This window comes from Erythrolamprus reginae, chromosome 2 (genome assembly GCF_031021105.1).
Source record: "Erythrolamprus reginae isolate rEryReg1 chromosome 2, rEryReg1.hap1, whole genome shotgun sequence".
Lineage (NCBI taxonomy): Eukaryota > Metazoa > Chordata > Lepidosauria > Squamata > Dipsadidae > Erythrolamprus > Erythrolamprus reginae.
The window spans coordinates 196376237-196392122 of NC_091951.1; the positions used below are offsets into that span (position 1 = coordinate 196376237).

At 43.6% G+C, this 15886-nt stretch overlaps 7 protein-coding genes across 7 annotated transcripts; 3 read left to right on the plus strand and 4 right to left on the minus strand.

Annotated features, from left to right (window-relative positions):
• Nucleotides 1–1135: 1135 nt before the first annotated feature.
• LOC139161629 (histone H2B 5) lies at nt 1136–1866 on the minus strand. Its single transcript, XM_070741023.1, has one exon. It carries the CDS (start codon nt 1585–1587, stop codon nt 1207–1209), a length of 381 nt encoding a protein of 126 aa, XP_070597124.1. The 5' UTR covers nt 1588–1866; the 3' UTR covers nt 1136–1206.
• Nucleotides 1867–1928: 62 nt separating this feature from the next.
• On the plus strand, nt 1929–2521 carry LOC139161627 (histone H2A.J-like). Its single transcript, XM_070741022.1, has one exon. It carries the CDS (start codon nt 2041–2043, stop codon nt 2428–2430), a length of 390 nt encoding a protein of 129 aa, XP_070597123.1. The 5' UTR covers nt 1929–2040; the 3' UTR covers nt 2431–2521.
• Nucleotides 2522–2652: 131 nt separating this feature from the next.
• Nucleotides 2653–3049, minus strand: LOC139161630 (histone H4). The gene has a single exon (XM_070741024.1). The coding sequence runs from the start codon at nt 3010–3012 to the stop codon at nt 2701–2703; it is 312 nt and encodes a 103-aa protein (XP_070597125.1). The 5' UTR covers nt 3013–3049; the 3' UTR covers nt 2653–2700.
• Nucleotides 3050–4448: 1399 nt separating this feature from the next.
• Nucleotides 4449–4982, plus strand: LOC139161633 (histone H2A type 2-C-like). Its single transcript, XM_070741028.1, has one exon. The coding sequence runs from the start codon at nt 4533–4535 to the stop codon at nt 4914–4916; it is 384 nt and encodes a 127-aa protein (XP_070597129.1). The 5' UTR covers nt 4449–4532; the 3' UTR covers nt 4917–4982.
• A 6219-nt stretch (nt 4983–11201) lies between these two features.
• On the minus strand, nt 11202–11995 carry LOC139161631 (histone H3). Its single transcript, XM_070741025.1, has one exon. It carries the CDS (start codon nt 11675–11677, stop codon nt 11267–11269), a length of 411 nt encoding a protein of 136 aa, XP_070597126.1. The 5' UTR covers nt 11678–11995; the 3' UTR covers nt 11202–11266.
• Nucleotides 11996–13563: 1568 nt separating this feature from the next.
• On the minus strand, nt 13564–14059 carry LOC139161632 (histone H2A type 2-C). The gene has a single exon (XM_070741027.1). The coding sequence runs from the start codon at nt 14017–14019 to the stop codon at nt 13630–13632; it is 390 nt and encodes a 129-aa protein (XP_070597128.1). The 5' UTR covers nt 14020–14059; the 3' UTR covers nt 13564–13629.
• Nucleotides 14060–14376: 317 nt separating this feature from the next.
• Nucleotides 14377–14925, plus strand: LOC139158743 (histone H2B 5). Its single transcript, XM_070736071.1, has one exon. It carries the CDS (start codon nt 14476–14478, stop codon nt 14854–14856), a length of 381 nt encoding a protein of 126 aa, XP_070592172.1. The 5' UTR covers nt 14377–14475; the 3' UTR covers nt 14857–14925.
• The last annotated feature ends 961 nt before the right edge of the window (nt 14926–15886 follow it).

The following is a 15886-nucleotide window of genomic DNA, read 5'->3' on the forward strand; positions in this document are numbered from 1 at the left end:
GCAGGATATTGGAAGTTATGCCAACATGGCAGTACAATATACACTGCTCAAAAAAAATAAAGGGGAACACTTAAACAACACAATATAACTACAAGTAAATCAAACTTCTGTGAAATCAAACTGTTCACTTAGGAAGCAACAATGATTGACACTGATCCTCTCTCCCCTAAATCCATCCATCCTCCCTCCCCCTCCTCTATCCACCCACCCACCCTTCCTTCCATCCATCCATCCATCCTCCCTCTCCCCTACTCCATCCTTCCTTCTTTCCATCCACCCATCCTCCCTCCCCCCTCCATCCTTCCTTCCTTCCTTCCACCCACCCACCCACCCATCTGGATTTACCTGTCGCCCAACTCCAATTACAATACAATAATGTACAATAATCGCGCGCGCCAAGAATTGTGATCTGGGAAAGGAGAGGAACATTTGATAAAAACGGGAGCGAATACCCCATAAAATTGCCACATTGATAGGAAAACGTACAACAGCACGTAAAGCGCACTATTATTTGGACTTCATTTACCGATGTTGGAAAATACATTTTTGAGCCCTGTTTGCATTTTATTAATTACGAAGAGCAACGTCTGAGACAGACATTTCAAGCCCTTTAATTAAGTTAGCAAGGACACAACAAAACAGCTGACTTTAAACTATTTTATACTGAGAAGTGGATGGCTCTTAAAGGATAAAAATGGGAGTGGAAGCAAATATCCCCATAAAATTGCCGCATTGATAGCAAAACGCACATGTAAGACGCACTATTATTTGTAATTCATTTACCGATGTTGGAAAATACATTTATGCATTTCTTTTCAGAGCCCTTAGGGCAGGGGTAGGCAAAGTTGGTTCTTCTATGACATGTGGACTTCAACTCCCAGAATTCCTTGAGTTAGCATGATTGGCTCAGGAATTCTGGAAGTTGAAGTCCACATGTCATAGAAGAACCAACTTTGCCTACCCCTGCCTTAGGGAGTTGGGGGAGGCATACAAACTGAACCAAATTCATAAATAAAACATTTATTATTAGTTTAGAATTCTCTGCCTGGTCATATTTATAAAAACAACCAGGGCGGGATGATAAATAAACAGACAACACAGGAGTTTTGAGACCAAGCTCTTTCAGGGACAAGTGAGATGGCTCTTAAAAGAGCCTTTTGGGGTGTTATTGTTGTGCATCGCCTTCGTGGCGCAGCTGCCGCCTCCTCACTTGGAGCTGGTGTACTTGGTGACGGCCTTGGTGCCTTCGGACACGGCGTGCTTGGCCAGCTCACCGGGCAGCAGGAGGCGCACGGCCGTCTGAATCTCCCGCGAGGTGATGGTGGAGCGCTTGTTGTAGTGGGCCAAGCGGGACGCCTCCCCAGCGATGCGCTCAAAGATGTCGTTGACAAAAGAATTCATGATGCTCATGGCCTTGGAGGAGATACCCGTGTCCGGGTGGACCTGCTTCAGTACCTTGTACACGTAGATGGAGTAGCTCTCCTTGCGGCTCTTGCGACGCTTCTTGTCGCCCTTCTTCTGGGTCTTGGTCACCGCTTTCTTCGAGCCCTTCTTGGGCGCCGGAGCAGATTTCGCCGGCTCAGGCATGGCGAATAACCGACTGCTTTTTCTTTGTACGCCAAGCAGGAAAAAAAAAGGACGGAGAATTCAAGTCTGAAGAAGGGGAACTGATCGCGTCGCTGTATTTATACTCTCTCTATGCAAATGAGAGGCTCCAAAGCCTCGCGACGCGATTGGCCGAAGGAGCTTCCCTCCTGCGCACGCAGATGCAAATGAGCAGCCTTTGCAAAACGCCCGGATTTCTATTGAAATCTCTATTGGGTAGAACACCGTCCCTGCCCCTTCCTTATTGGTCGTTTTGAGAGCTCTGCCGTCTGATTGGTTCTTAAAATCTTGGTAACTGGCTTGGCTCAATGGGGAACGGCGCTGGCGAGCGCGAGAAGGGCATAAAAGGAGTCGTTGGGTCTGTTCCTTTTTAATTGCTATTTTGTTTTTTCTTCTGTGTTTGAGGCTCTGAGTGCGGAGGAGGCGAGTGACGCCATGTCTGGCCGCGGCAAGCAGGGGGGCAAAGTTAGAGCCAAAGCGAAATCGCGCTCGTCTCGCGCTGGGCTCCAATTCCCCGTAGGTCGAGTCCACCGCCTCCTTCGCAAAGGGAACTATGCCGAGCGGGTGGGCGCCGGAGCCCCCGTTTACCTGGCTGCAGTGTTGGAATATCTGACAGCTGAAATTCTGGAGCTGGCTGGCAACGCCGCCCGGGATAACAAGAAAACTCGAATAATCCCTCGCCACCTCCAGCTGGCCGTCCGTAACGACGAGGAGCTCAATAAGCTACTGGGAGGAGTTACGATTGCCCAGGGAGGAGTCTTGCCCAATATCCAAGCCGTGCTGCTACCCAAGAAGACCGAGAGCCACAAGGCTAAAGGCAAATGAAGACCCTAACCCTTGAAAACTTCAGTGTAAAAAACACAAAAGGCTCTTTTAAGAGCCACCCACATTATCAAAAAAAGAGCAGTTACTTTGTGTGTGTTGAGTTATGTATTTATACAGTATTCCTATAATAGTGCCGGTTGCAACTTTCATTGCAACCATCATTTGCAACAGTGTGAATGGCACTTTTGTAACAGTGATTGCAGCCCTCTACTGAGACGGTGGGTGGCCCTTAAAAGGACCTTTTTTAGATTTACTTGGAAAATGTAATGTTTAACCGCCGAATCCGTACAGGGTCCGGCCTTGACGTTTCAAGGCGTAGACCACGTCCATGGCTGTCACCGTTTTTCTCTTGGCATGCTCGGTGTAAGTTACGGCATCGCGGATGACGTTCTCCAGAAAGACCTTCAGCACCCCGCGAGTCTCCTCGTAGATCAAGCCAGAGATTCGCTTCACTCCGCCACGACGAGCCAAACGACGGATGGCAGGCTTGGTAATACCTTGGATGTTGTCTCGCAAGACTTTGCGGTGACGCTTAGCGCCCCCTTTTCCAAGCCCCTTTCCGCCTTTTCCACGGCCAGACATCTTGTTGGAAGATAAAACCAGAGATCTATTGAGGATTCACCTTCTAAGCCACGTTTATATTGGTTGCTTTCCGACCAGAAGGAAAACTGTCGCGAAGAAAGCGAAGTGGGAGGGGACAGCCCATTCGTCTAATTTGATAGGGCGATGCCATAGTGCCTTGTCCAATGAGACTCGACTCCATTTTAAAACAACGAATGACTAATCGTTAACTCAAGGCGTTTTAAAATCGCAAAGGTTTCTAAATTCCAAGTAGTTTCATGGGCTGTAAAATAATATCCAGATTGTCAACTCACTTTTATGGAAATACATAATATTTCGGGCGTTTACCCTCCCTCTTTAAATGTCACTAGAAATGGCTGGTTTGTTTGGAAACGTATGTGTAATAAAAATACATAATTGATTGAATAATAAAAGTTGGGATTTTTAATATAGTTAAGCTTAACAGTTTTGTTCCTGTAGTTTCTCTTCAGAAAACTCAGGCGGGATGTAGAAGCATTTCAAACAAGCCCCTGATAAGGGTAACAATCTGACAAACTATTGATCGGGAGAGGATTATAGCCTGAGGCAGTTTGTTACAAAAGAATTGCAAAGCAAATATGTATCCATGGCTCGACAGAATCAAGTGTATTTTTTAAAGATTCTTTTGAAATGTAGAGATAAAAAAAAAATAAGCAGCAAAGAATAAAATACATGCGCGCACATTGCAAGGTATGGAACAATATACTGTATATCGTCTGTCCGGAATGCAATTACTTTCGAAGTGAAGGACCGCAGCCGGTTTTAAAAATCCATTTCAGCACTATCCCAAAGGTGCTTTTATTTATTTATTTATTTATTTTCCAAGAGGCAGCTGGATTTTCGTGTTGTTGTTTTTTTAAAAAGAGGTTTCGTTTGTCATTCAAGAAGCAGCTCTTCAAGCTTCTTTGGGTAAGAAACTAAACTACTTCAAAGAAAAACCAGAAACTCCAGTTGCCTCTTGGGAAAACAAGAAAAAAGAAAGCACCTTTGGGACAACCATGACCTGGATGATTGAGAACCTCCATCTACATTTCCGCAGTAGGGATAGCCAAACGGAAAGAATCGGCCAAGCTGGGCTTTAAGTCATTATAAAAGGCAACAATAGGTTTTGCGCGTGAGCCTTTCAGCTCTCCCTCGCATGCCAGAAAAGGTGAGTCCAGCAGTTGCGCAACTCTCCAATGCCATGAATAATACTGTACTTCCTGCTACTGCAGCATTCCGAGATCACCTCCGGCGAAAGGTGTGTTGCAATGCAAATGCAAATCGCCGCCCACTGTAGAAAAAGCAATTATTTCCCCCGTTCAATTGGTCCCGCCGAAAACCCACTCTTTCCATTGGCTGAAGCGCGTTGACGTCCTAAGCCAGCCAATCAGAGGTGCCGCTTCCTGAAACGGCGAGGCTGGCATAAATGGCCTCTCCCCGTCCCATAGTTCTCAGTACTTTTAGGCCCTTAAAGTGAAGAAAATAAGCTCCGAGATCGGCAGAGACAGAGAGCCAAAAGCATGTCTGGTCGCGGCAAGCAGGGAGGTAAGGCGAGAGCCAAGGCCAAGTCTCGTTCTTCCCGGGCCGGGCTCCAATTCCCGGTGGGTCGCGTCCACCGCTTGCTGCGCAAAGGCAACTACGCCGAGCGGGTGGGCGCCGGCGCTCCCGTCTACCTAGCGGCCGTGCTAGAATACCTCACGGCGGAGATCCTGGAGTTGGCCGGCAACGCCGCCCGGGATAACAAGAAGACCCGCATCATCCCCCGTCACCTGCAGCTGGCCATCCGCAACGACGAAGAGCTCAACAAACTCCTGGGCAGAGTGACCATCGCTCAAGGGGGCGTCTTGCCCAACATCCAAGCCGTCCTTTTGCCCAAGAAGTCCGAAAGCCACAAAAGCAAGTGAACTGCTGTTTTGCCGGATCGGGCAAGTGCTTCGGAACTGAACCCAAAGGCTCTTATCAGAGCCACCCACATCCTTTAAAAAAGAGTTTGTCCGTCTTTTCCTCTCCTTAGAAATAGCCTCTTTTATTTGCTTGCCTCCAGAGTCTCGAATAATCGCAAAGGCTTGTAAATAATGCGATTGGGGGTTTTGTTTTGTTTTTCTTTTTGTAAGTGTTGTCTCTGATCATTGATTCGTATCTGGTCTACAGGAGGTACATAATCTATGCACAACGTAGCCCCTTGTCCCCCACAAAGTGGGATTCATTAGAGGAAATCCTAAAGTGGAATTATGCATGACTGAAGGCCGACTTGAATCTGGGTCACGGAAGGATTTAAGCAGTGTTAGGCAGACCTGATTCTTAAAATTTAATTTTATTTGAATTAAAATTTTCTTTGGAGGATGGGGATAGTTGCCTGTACTGAAAAGTTTCAGTCACTGGCGAGGCAACATGACCAGCCACTAATATGGCTCAAAGCGCTGGAAATCGGGTGAATAAAATGTATGTTTATTCAACAAGATCATAGGGCCTGGGTGGTGCAGTCGTTAGAGTGCAGTACTGTACTGCAAGCTACTTTTGCTGATCACCAGCTGCCAGCAGTTTGGCAGATCAAATCTCAGTAGGCTTAAGGTTAACTCAGCCTTCCATCCTTCCAAGGTCTGTAAAATGAGGACCCAGATTGTTGGAGGCAATATGCTTACTCTAAAACCGCTTAGAGAGGGCTGTAAAAGCACTGTGAAGCGTATACTATAAGTCTAAATGCTATTGCTATCAGGCATACACAACCCAAACCGGGAAACATAAAATTATCCTTTAGTTAATTCTGTATTCCTCCAAAACAGGTCTGAGTTCAGAAAAACAAGGGAGGTGGTTATTCTCCATGGGGAAAAGTTAAATGGATATCTTCACTTTGTCATCAGCAGGAAAAAAAACTGAGCTGAAAAACAACCACTGCAAAGTCCCCCAAGATGTTCTTCACTTCCTGCACTAGTGAGAGCCTTGTGTGTGTGTGTGTGTGTGTGTGTGTGTTTGTTTTAGTTGCAGGAATCAAATCAGATTGTTATAGCTGAATTACCATCCTCAGAGCTGTGTTTCCTTCCACCCCTCTGATTTTAGATGTAGTTTGGCAGCAAGCCATTATCTGGTATTGGTCCATTTCCATGGAAATGTACATTTCAACACCCCAACAGGTTTGGATATTTGGATATTACTGGAGTGGAAAAGTTCCAAAGCTAATGAAGGTTTGTTCTCTTCCGCCTTCCTCTCCTCCCCCATAATAATTGGTCTTCAGAGGGATTTCCTTCTGTATTAGTCAAAGGCAGGCAGACTGGGTTTTAAGGTTGGGAAGCATTGTAACAGCACTCCTGGGAATATACAAGTCACATTGTCTCCTAGCTGAAGCCTATTTTGGGAGCTGTCTGGTAAATAAAACAGAATACTGTATTATTGAAGAGGGTTGCGTTGAAGTGGCCTACATGGGATTACCGTATATCAAATTCTCAAATTCACTAGAAAAGGTTATCTTCCATCAGGTAATTCATTTTTACAGAATGAACAAATAGCAGGTATCCATACTCAACCATGAAAAATTACCCCCCCCCTTTAAAAAGAGGGATGGTTGTGGGATGGAAGGGTATACGCAGTATATCTCCCAGTGCCCTTTCCTCTGACTAAGCTTTTAAGTGATGAAAAATGCTTTGAAAGATGACTAGGGGGGGGGGGATAAGGAAAACTAGTTTGCAAAAATCGTATTAAGATGGAGGGAGTTTGCCTGTAAGGCCATCTGTGATGGATAGAATTGTTTTGGTAAGTGACATAAATCCAATCAAATTTAATTGCTGAGCATGAAAATGCAAGTTCTCCTTGTTTAGTGGTCACAGTTGGGAACCAGCCACTTGTCTCTTAAGAGAAACAGTCTCTAATTCTAAGTGAACCTACCTTTGTGCTGTGGATCTTCATTTACAGTCCTCTGAAAGTTGCAGATGTGAGGACAAGGTAAGTAATAAGTAGTAAGAGAGTTAATTGTGGGGTATGATTTTAGGATTAAAGGATTTGATGTTGAAGTGTTGTTGAAACGGAATAAAGATCTTACATTATCAAATTTGCTCTTTCTATGCCAAGTTTCTTTCCACTTTTGTGAAATGAATTAGGAGCGATGGATGGTAGGTCGATTCAGTGCAACTATTAACAGGAATGCAACAGGGCAAGGTTTGTCAATACAAGGTTGATCCTTCCATCCCAATACAGTTTGAGATTAACCCCAGGCTTGCTCAACATGCAGAATGAAATTTCAAATTTCAAATTAATGTTTAGGGTCTGAATTGTAGAGAATTGTGGTAGAGAATATAATCGTGAATTTGAGATATGCTGGTGATTTGAATAAATCCAACAAAATAGTGGCTGCATTCTTTTTCTGTTTGTTATGACCAAGACAAAGTAATTCTTCTTTTTATCTAATCTTATCAGACTCAGATAAGATTGTTGTAAATCAAGAGTCAATCTTGTTTACTCTTCCTGCCCCCCTCACCAAACAAAACTCCAGGCAATCCCATCTGCAACAAAGACTTGGAGCCTTCTCACCAATTCACAGCAGAGTCAAAGGACAGCCCTAACAAAGGAATTGCAACATAATCAGAAGTTAAATGAGACACCCTAATCTTCCTTCCTCCTCCATCAGATGACCTCAGCATTCCATCTCCTTTATCAATGGATTTGTTCAGTTCAGTTGTTGCTCCCAAAAGGGCTGCTTTGCCTAACAATAGAAATTAATAAGTAGATGAACAATTGTTTATGTAGCTTCCTCATAACTAGTCCAAATCAAAATAGGATTTCCTGCATTGTAGTTTTATATATATATATATTTTAAAAATTGATTTGTCCTCTTTTGGGGTCCTTTTGCTGTAGACTACTGAATTTTCCAGAATATCTTCCAGTATTAAGACACACACACACACAAAAAAAAATACCCCCCCCTCCCAAGAACAGGATGTCAAAATCTCTCTCTGCCTTTTCTCAAAACAAAGATAAATCAATGGATGTATGCTGAAGACAAGCAATAGTAATTTCCTGTGATATTTGAGATAATAGGAACACCACAGAAGAAACATTATATTCCTTTCACTTTGTATATGGAAAGGAGAGTTTATACAAGAGGTCTTCAAATTTGCCAACTTTAAGACTTATGAACTTCAATTCCCAGAATCTTTCAGCCAGCTATCCTGGCTGGATAATTCTGGGAGTTGAAGCCCACAAGTCTTAAAATTGCCAGGTTTGGGGACCCCCGGTTTACGCATAACAAGCTGGGCTGGCAGCTCTTCCTATTTACTTTTACTTTTGTAGAAAGTTATCAACCCACCCCAGAAGAATGAAATGTTTTGAGAAACATTAAAAAGGCAGAATATATTCCCCCTAAATAAGAAATGGAGAAACATAGGTTGGTTTGTGTTTTAGGGGCAAGAAACAAATTTTCTTAACAGTCCTAAAGATACTGAGGAGGCCACCTTTTAAAATGCAGATTTGGTAATCCATTCAAGATGGGATTAAAACCCCATGGAAGCCAGCATCCAAGGTTTAATTAAATTTGTTAAACAAGATTAAAAATCCAAGGAAGCCAGCCCTTTAGACTCATTGCTTTCACATATATTCCTTATTAAAATCAAATAACAATACAAAAATAAGCCTCTAAATTACAAAATTCAGTATAGAAAAAAAACCACCACATTGATCAGTTGACTCAGGCTGATGGTTGTGTTCATCATTAAACCCGCTTTCCAATCAGCCTCCATATTTCCAATGCCTTTCTCCCACCCTGGAACTGAACCAGATGGATATTTTCCCCCCCACACTTTCAAAACAGTCCTCCTGTCCTAGCCTGTAATTATAGAGTCCCTTACAGAGTGTATCTGAGATATAGGTCTTTAGTTTTCTCCTTAATTGAACTTTAATTTTCTAGAGTTAGTTGAAATGCAAAACCATCAAGGAAAGATAGAGTTTAAAACCGGGCTTCTCAAACTTGGCAACTTTTAAGACTTGTGGACTTCAATTCCCGGAATTCTGGGATTCAAAGTCTACAAGTCTTAAAGTTGCCAAGTTTGAAGACCTCTGGTTTAGAACCTGTCCCATTCTTTCAAGCAGATCCTCTGCACACATTGAAATGCTTAGGACTTCTGAAGGGGGTGGGGAAAAGCAGATTTAAAGGCCTCGTGTTCCATGTGCCAAAGTTACATCCAAAAGATGGCTCCAAATTTTCTGTTGCCTGCTTAATCGCCTGTTATGAGAGCCTCAAAACTCCATTAAATGGAAAGCAGACCAGCTTTAGAAGCTAAGGGCTTCTAAAAAGCAGGGCAGCTTTCCAACAAATTCACTGATGGTAGACTGCCAATTTGCCCATACTGTATTGGTCAATCAAGGCTGTTAAGTGCAGCCAGCATGGATAGAATAGCCTTCTAGAAACAAGAATGCCTGCCTGCACATTGTCTGCTTTTGAACTAAGCAGCAACTTATCGCTCACTGATAAAAGAACAAATACTGGACAAGATGGATATTTGGTATGACAAACCTTCTGTCTGAGAGGTAGGAATTCTGGGGTCTGTGGATAGAAATCAAATAATGTTCCATAATCAGGGTCATCCTGATTTTTTTTCCCTTTAAAAATTATTATTAAATTATTAAAAAGGGTACACATTTTGCAAGGAAAAGTATCATCACACAGCCCCATAGCTCCTACTGAAAAATAGTAGAGATCATCCCAGAAAAGTAATTCCTATGAATTTTAATTTATTTAAATGTATGGTGTAGGGTCACGTAATCACATATACAAATATGTTTAATTCCTGTGAATATATATAATGAATTTTGTCCAAATTTGTCGATGTCAAAATTCAAACAGTATCTCATTTCAAATAGACTGCCCTGCACTGGGATAAAAAAACATGATCCTTACAAATATTAATTGCAAGTAATGTATGCTATTGAAATATGGGACTCCAATTAAAACCTTTACAAACCTGACCTAAAGAAGCAAAACTATAAGTCATATACACACGTATCAAGATGTCTTTTGGTGAATATACAATACAGTATTCAGCTCTTATCAAGAAATAGTGAATGTTTTTTACAATGGGAGTTTTAACATTAGATATGGTTTTTATTTTGTACTGTCTATTTTGGAGTTGGGCATCTTACAAATCTAACAAAATAAATAAATTTGAAAGTTTTTCTTCCTTCTAGCTACAAAATTATATGCAAACCCCACCCTGATATCTTCCTCCTACAATGAAATCTCTGGGTATTCTTTCCTTAGAGAAAGAATTGTGTATCATGTCCATGTAGGAAACCTTTATATGTAACATTTAAGGTGGCCTAACACAGTCTATTGAGGGGAGGGGCGGCATACAAATCCAAATAATAATAATAAATAAATCCTGAATTCATTTGTTTTAATCAAATTAAAAAAACAAAAGCAAGCACTTCTTTTAAAGTTATCTCCAGGGGCACAGCAGCATAAACATTTTTTTCATTGTTTCTTTGGCTTAAGACAGAAGTCTTCAAACTCGGCAACTTAAAGACTTGTGGACTTCAACTCCCAGATATCTCCAGCATAGCTGCCTGGAAAATTCTGGGAGTTGAAGTCCACAAGTCTTTAAGTTGCTAAGTTTGGGGACCCCTGGCTTAAGACATAAAAAATGCCACCCCACCATTAAAAAAACCAGCTTCCTCCCTCCCAGATCAATTTCCACAAACCCAGTTAAAACCTTTTAAATAATGTGGATGTTGAAAATGCAACATACTACCACAATCTACCAAGAATCCCTTACCATGTTGAATACACCAGGAGTAGTTAAAGTTGGCTCTTCTGACTTGTGCACTGCAACTCCTAGAATTCTGCGAGTTGAAATTCACATGTCATAGAAGAGCCAACTTTGTCTACCCCTCTGGAATACATTTGCAAATTGAAATTTTGGAGAACCGTTGGGAGTAGTAACTGTAGTACTGTAGCTTTAATACTTAACCCTCCCCCTTCCCAAACAGGTCCACGGGTATTGCAAACCCCATAGCCCAGGTCTTCAAACTTGGCAATTTTAAGTCTTGTGGACTTCCAACTCCCAGAATTCTCCAGCCAATATAAATGGCTAGAGAATTCTAGGAATTGAAGTCCACAAGACTTAAAATTGCCAAGTTTGGGGACCCCTGGCCCGTAGCCCTTTTCAGCAGAAGCGAAGCAGCAACTCTTTCCTTGATCGACGTGGGTGGCCCTTAAAAGAGCCTTTTGGATCGATCTTTCGTTTGCGTCTCCCGCGACCGGCGAGGTCGCTTAAGCCCTCTCCCCGCGGATGCGGCGCGCCAGCTGGATGTCCTTCGGCATAATCGTCACCCTCTTGGCGTGGATGGCACACAGGTTGGTGTCTTCGAAGAGGCCCACGAGGTAAGCCTCGCTGGCTTCCTGCAGTGCCATTACAGCGGAGCTCTGGAAGCGGAGATCCGTCTTGAAATCTTGGGCAATTTCCCTCACCAGGCGCTGGAAGGGGAGCTTGCGGATGAGCAGCTCAGTGGATTTCTGGTAACGCCGAATTTCTCGTAAGGCGACAGTGCCCGGGCGATAACGATGAGGCTTTTTCACCCCGCCGGTGGCCGGAGCGCTTTTTCGTGCAGCCTTGGTAGCCAACTGCTTGCGGGGAGCTTTTCCTCCAGTGGACTTCCGAGCGGTCTGCTTAGTACGGGCCATTGTTCGCCTGCAGAGCAACCAATACCGATGAGAGTGGAACCGAAGAAAACTGGCTCGTCTCTGTGAAGACTGAGTATTTATAGCGGAGCCCTCCTCTTTTGATTGGCTGAGCGCATTCGAATTTCCCGGGCTCGGAAGGGATTGGCTACAACGTCTCACTCTTTCACCTCGTACCTCTTTTGTACTGGAATAGATACGGCAGCAATAGGACGGTCAAATTCTTTCAGCTCTGGGTTATAAGTGTCCCCACAAATCATATCTTGCTGATAAAAGGGTCTGCCCTGCAAAAAATCCGGACCGCCGATAACAAGGAATTGGAGGGTTGTTTTTTTAAATAAAAAATCATCTCTGTAGGCTAGTTCTCCATATTTTTGAAACCCAGGTTTTTGTTTTTTTTAAACCAATCTTCTGCCTCCAAAGTATTTCAGAATAATTTTTTTATTGGCCAGGTGTGATTGGACACACAAGGAGTTCGTCTTGGTGCACACGCTTTTTGTATATTCATCTACTTAGCATCATCTATATTCACATTTATCTACTTACATCTATATTCATATTGCATATATGCACATGCTTATTGTGTATTCATCTACTTAGCGCAGACGAATATAATTTACAAAAGTGTTGCTCTAATTTTGATTTGTTGAAAATGTTCTTAGCAGTTGTGCATATCAACCAGGGTGTGGCACCAATGAAACCCCCGGAACTAATCTCGCAGCCACAGAAATGTATGAGTGATTGGGGTCAGTCCGACCTACCTCGCAGGGTGGTTGTAAGGAGAAACGAAAAGGGAGAACTCTACAAACACTCACTTTTTGTGTGTGTATTGTGTATTGAGTTTCTACACAAGGATATTTAATAAAGACGTGTCACCATTAAGCCCAATGTGCGAGCCTATATTGCCTAAACCAGTGTTTCCCAACCTTGGCAATTTGAAGCTATTTGGACTTCAACTCCCAGAATTCCCCAGCCAGCATTAGCTGTTTGGGGAATTCTGGGAATTGAAGTCCAAATAGCTTCAAGTTGCCAAGGTTGGGAAATACTGGCCTAAACAATGGAAGAGCATCTACATTTGTATCGCAAGAGTTTATTCCAAGTTTATTCCATTTTGCACTTTTCCCCGTTTCATTTTCCCCTCATTTTAAGCACTTGCTGTGTCAACGGTTTAGTAATTGATTAACCGTGTTATAGTTTTTCATTGTTCTCCGCTGGCATACAGTAAACGCTACTTTGGCTGGTCTCTAAAAATCAATCAAGATCGGCGGCTTAGAAAAGGCCAAAAGTGGAGACTTGGAAAGAAACCAATTACTGCCGCGTTGTTCCCAAAATATTATTTGGACGCGCCGGGGTGAAAGCTCCCCGCAGGTCGATCGGGCTCTCCTGGAAGTGGGGCGCCCCACGTTTGCTTTTCCCAAGCATAAAATTGCCTTTTACGAAGCAATGAGACCACTCTTTTGTTTTTTAAAAAAGTCCTTTCCCCCCCCCAGATCTTTTAAACACAAACCTTTTTGATCTTGAACAACTTGTTTTAAAAAAATGAATACTGAAGGGATCCTGCGGTAAAAGCGCCCTTTGGTGATTGTGGGTTCGCAATTTTAAAGGTGGGAAAAGCTGTTTGAATAATCCCGCCGGACGCGGCGATTGGTTAAAATTGCTTTCCCCATCTTCACGCTTTTATAATTAATCGGGGTGGGGTGGTGGGGTTGGAATGTAAAGTCCTGAAGCCTTCTGCAAAACAACAGGTAGTTTTGCTAAATCTGTTGGATAAAGTAATATTCGCGAGCATAGAAAAGGCCCGGGGAGGTGTTAAGGAAGCGCCAGTTTAAATAGGCTTTGGATCTGGAAAAGGAAAAAAAAACTTATTGGACTTAGCTCTTTACTTGAAATTGTAGGTGGCTCTGAAAAGAGCCTTTGGGTTTGAAATGCAACGTTCCTTGTCTTCAGAGCAACTTCTATTTGCCTTTCGCTTTGTGGCTTTCGGTCTTCTTGGGCAAAAGGACGGCTTGGATGTTGGGCAAGACGCCCCCTTGAGCGATGGTCACTTTGCCCAGGAGTTTGTTGAGCTCTTCATCGTTGCGGATAGCCAGTTGCAGGTGACGTGGGATGATGCGAGTCTTCTTGTTATCTCGGGCGGCGTTGCCGGCCAACTCCAAGATTTCCGCCGTGAGGTATTCCAACACGGCCGCCAAGTAGACGGGAGCACCGGCGCCTACCCGCTCAGCGTAGTTGCCTTTGCGCAGCAAGCGGTGAACGCGACCCACCGGGAACTGGAGTCCGGCACGAGAAGAACGAGACTTAGCCTTGGCTCTCGCCTTACCTCCCTGCTTGCCGCGACCAGACATGACGTCGTTCCTGAGTCAGATAGAATACACCAAACACCCAACGCAAAACCCGCAGTGATTAGAAGTGGGCAAGCTGGGGGCTTTTTATACCTTTGCAAGGTCTTAGACAGGCACCGTTTGATTGGCTGCTCGGGCGTCGAGGCTTTCCCCAGCCAATCCGAGGGCAGGCTTGTCGACCTAACCAATCGGGCGCGTTGAAATCGACTCTCCTCCAATAGGAGACATGGTATCGCAGCCCTGCTCATTTGCATCTGCGCACGCAGAGCGAAAGCTGAGAGTGGTACCACCCAGCCAATGAGAACGTTGCAGCGCAGCTACCCTCATTTGCATAAGAGTCCTTTAAATAGTGGGAAGACGGAAGCTGAACGTGTTTCGTTTGTGTTTGAGAGACCGACGGGAAGAAACTCGGAGGAAGTTGCCGTTTCTACTCAACGCTTGTTGACAAGTTACTTCGCGATGCCTGAGCCGGCGAAATCTGCTCCAGCGCCCAAGAAGGGCTCGAAGAAAGCGGTGACCAAGACCCAGAAGAAGGGCGACAAGAAGCGTCGCAAGAGCCGCAAGGAGAGCTACTCCATCTACGTGTATAAGGTACTGAAGCAGGTCCACCCGGACACGGGTATCTCCTCCAAGGCCATGAGCATCATGAATTCTTTCGTCAACGATATCTTCGAGCGTATCGCTGGGGAGGCGTCCCGCCTGGCCCACTACAACAAGCGCTCCACCATCACTTCGCGGGAGATTCAGACGGCCGTGCGCCTCCTGCTGCCCGGTGAACTGGCCAAGCACGCAGTGTCCGAAGGCACCAAGGCTGTCACCAAGTACACCAGCTCCAAGTGAGGAGGAGGCAGCTGCGCCACGAAGGCGATGGAGAACAATAACACCCCAAAAGGCTCTTTTAAGAGCCACCCCACTTCTCCTTGAAAGAGCTTGGTCTCAAAACTCCTGTGGTATCTGTTTATTTGTCATCCCGCCCTGGTTGATTTTATAAAGAACTCCAGGCGGAGAATTCTAAAATAATAATAATTATTATAATTTACTTATGTATTTAGTTCACTTTGTATGCCGCCCATCTCCCTAAAGAATCTGAAAAGCAATGCATAAATGTATTTTCCAACATGGGTAAATGAAGTCCAAACAATATAATTTACATGCTATTGTGCATTTTCCTATCAATGTGGCAATTTTATGGGGTATTTGCTTTACTCCCGTTTTTATCTTTTAAGAGCCATCCACTTCTCTGTAAAAGAATTTAAAGTCAGCTGCTTTGTTGTGTCCTTGCTAACTTAAAAGGCTTAAAACTTGTGTCTGGGACATTGTTCTTTGTGAGCAAATATAGGGCTCTTATTTAAAATAATGCTGTGACTTGAATTTTTTTTACAAACATTAGCGAACTGTTTAATCTGAAGCTCTGCAGCACAAATGTTTTATTTCTAATAACATTAGATACCCTTTTAAAAAGTAAGATCTTCTGAATTTTAAGTGCAAATAAAAGTACAAAAGGGTTCAGGGATTGATAGCATGGCTTCCAGATCTGATTTTGTAGGTGCTGCTGATTTTTGGATAGAACCTTTTTAAAAAATAACTTGCCTGTAGCAATTTTATAAATAAGTCAAGGCTGTGAACACATCTAATTATTTTTGACTAATTTGTTTAGTGGTCATGGCACTGAAAGAAGTGTCAATGACTGTTTTTTCAGCTTGGCAAAGATGCCAAATGGTTACAATATCTTGGGGTCTTAATGTCTTGTGGGGGTGTCTCATCTTTTGGGACCTTCTGATATTGCACTGATTCACTTAATTGTGGCAAGAAAGATTATAAAACAGGGCAAAACTCACTTTAACAGGTCTCCCTTAGCAACAGAAATAAA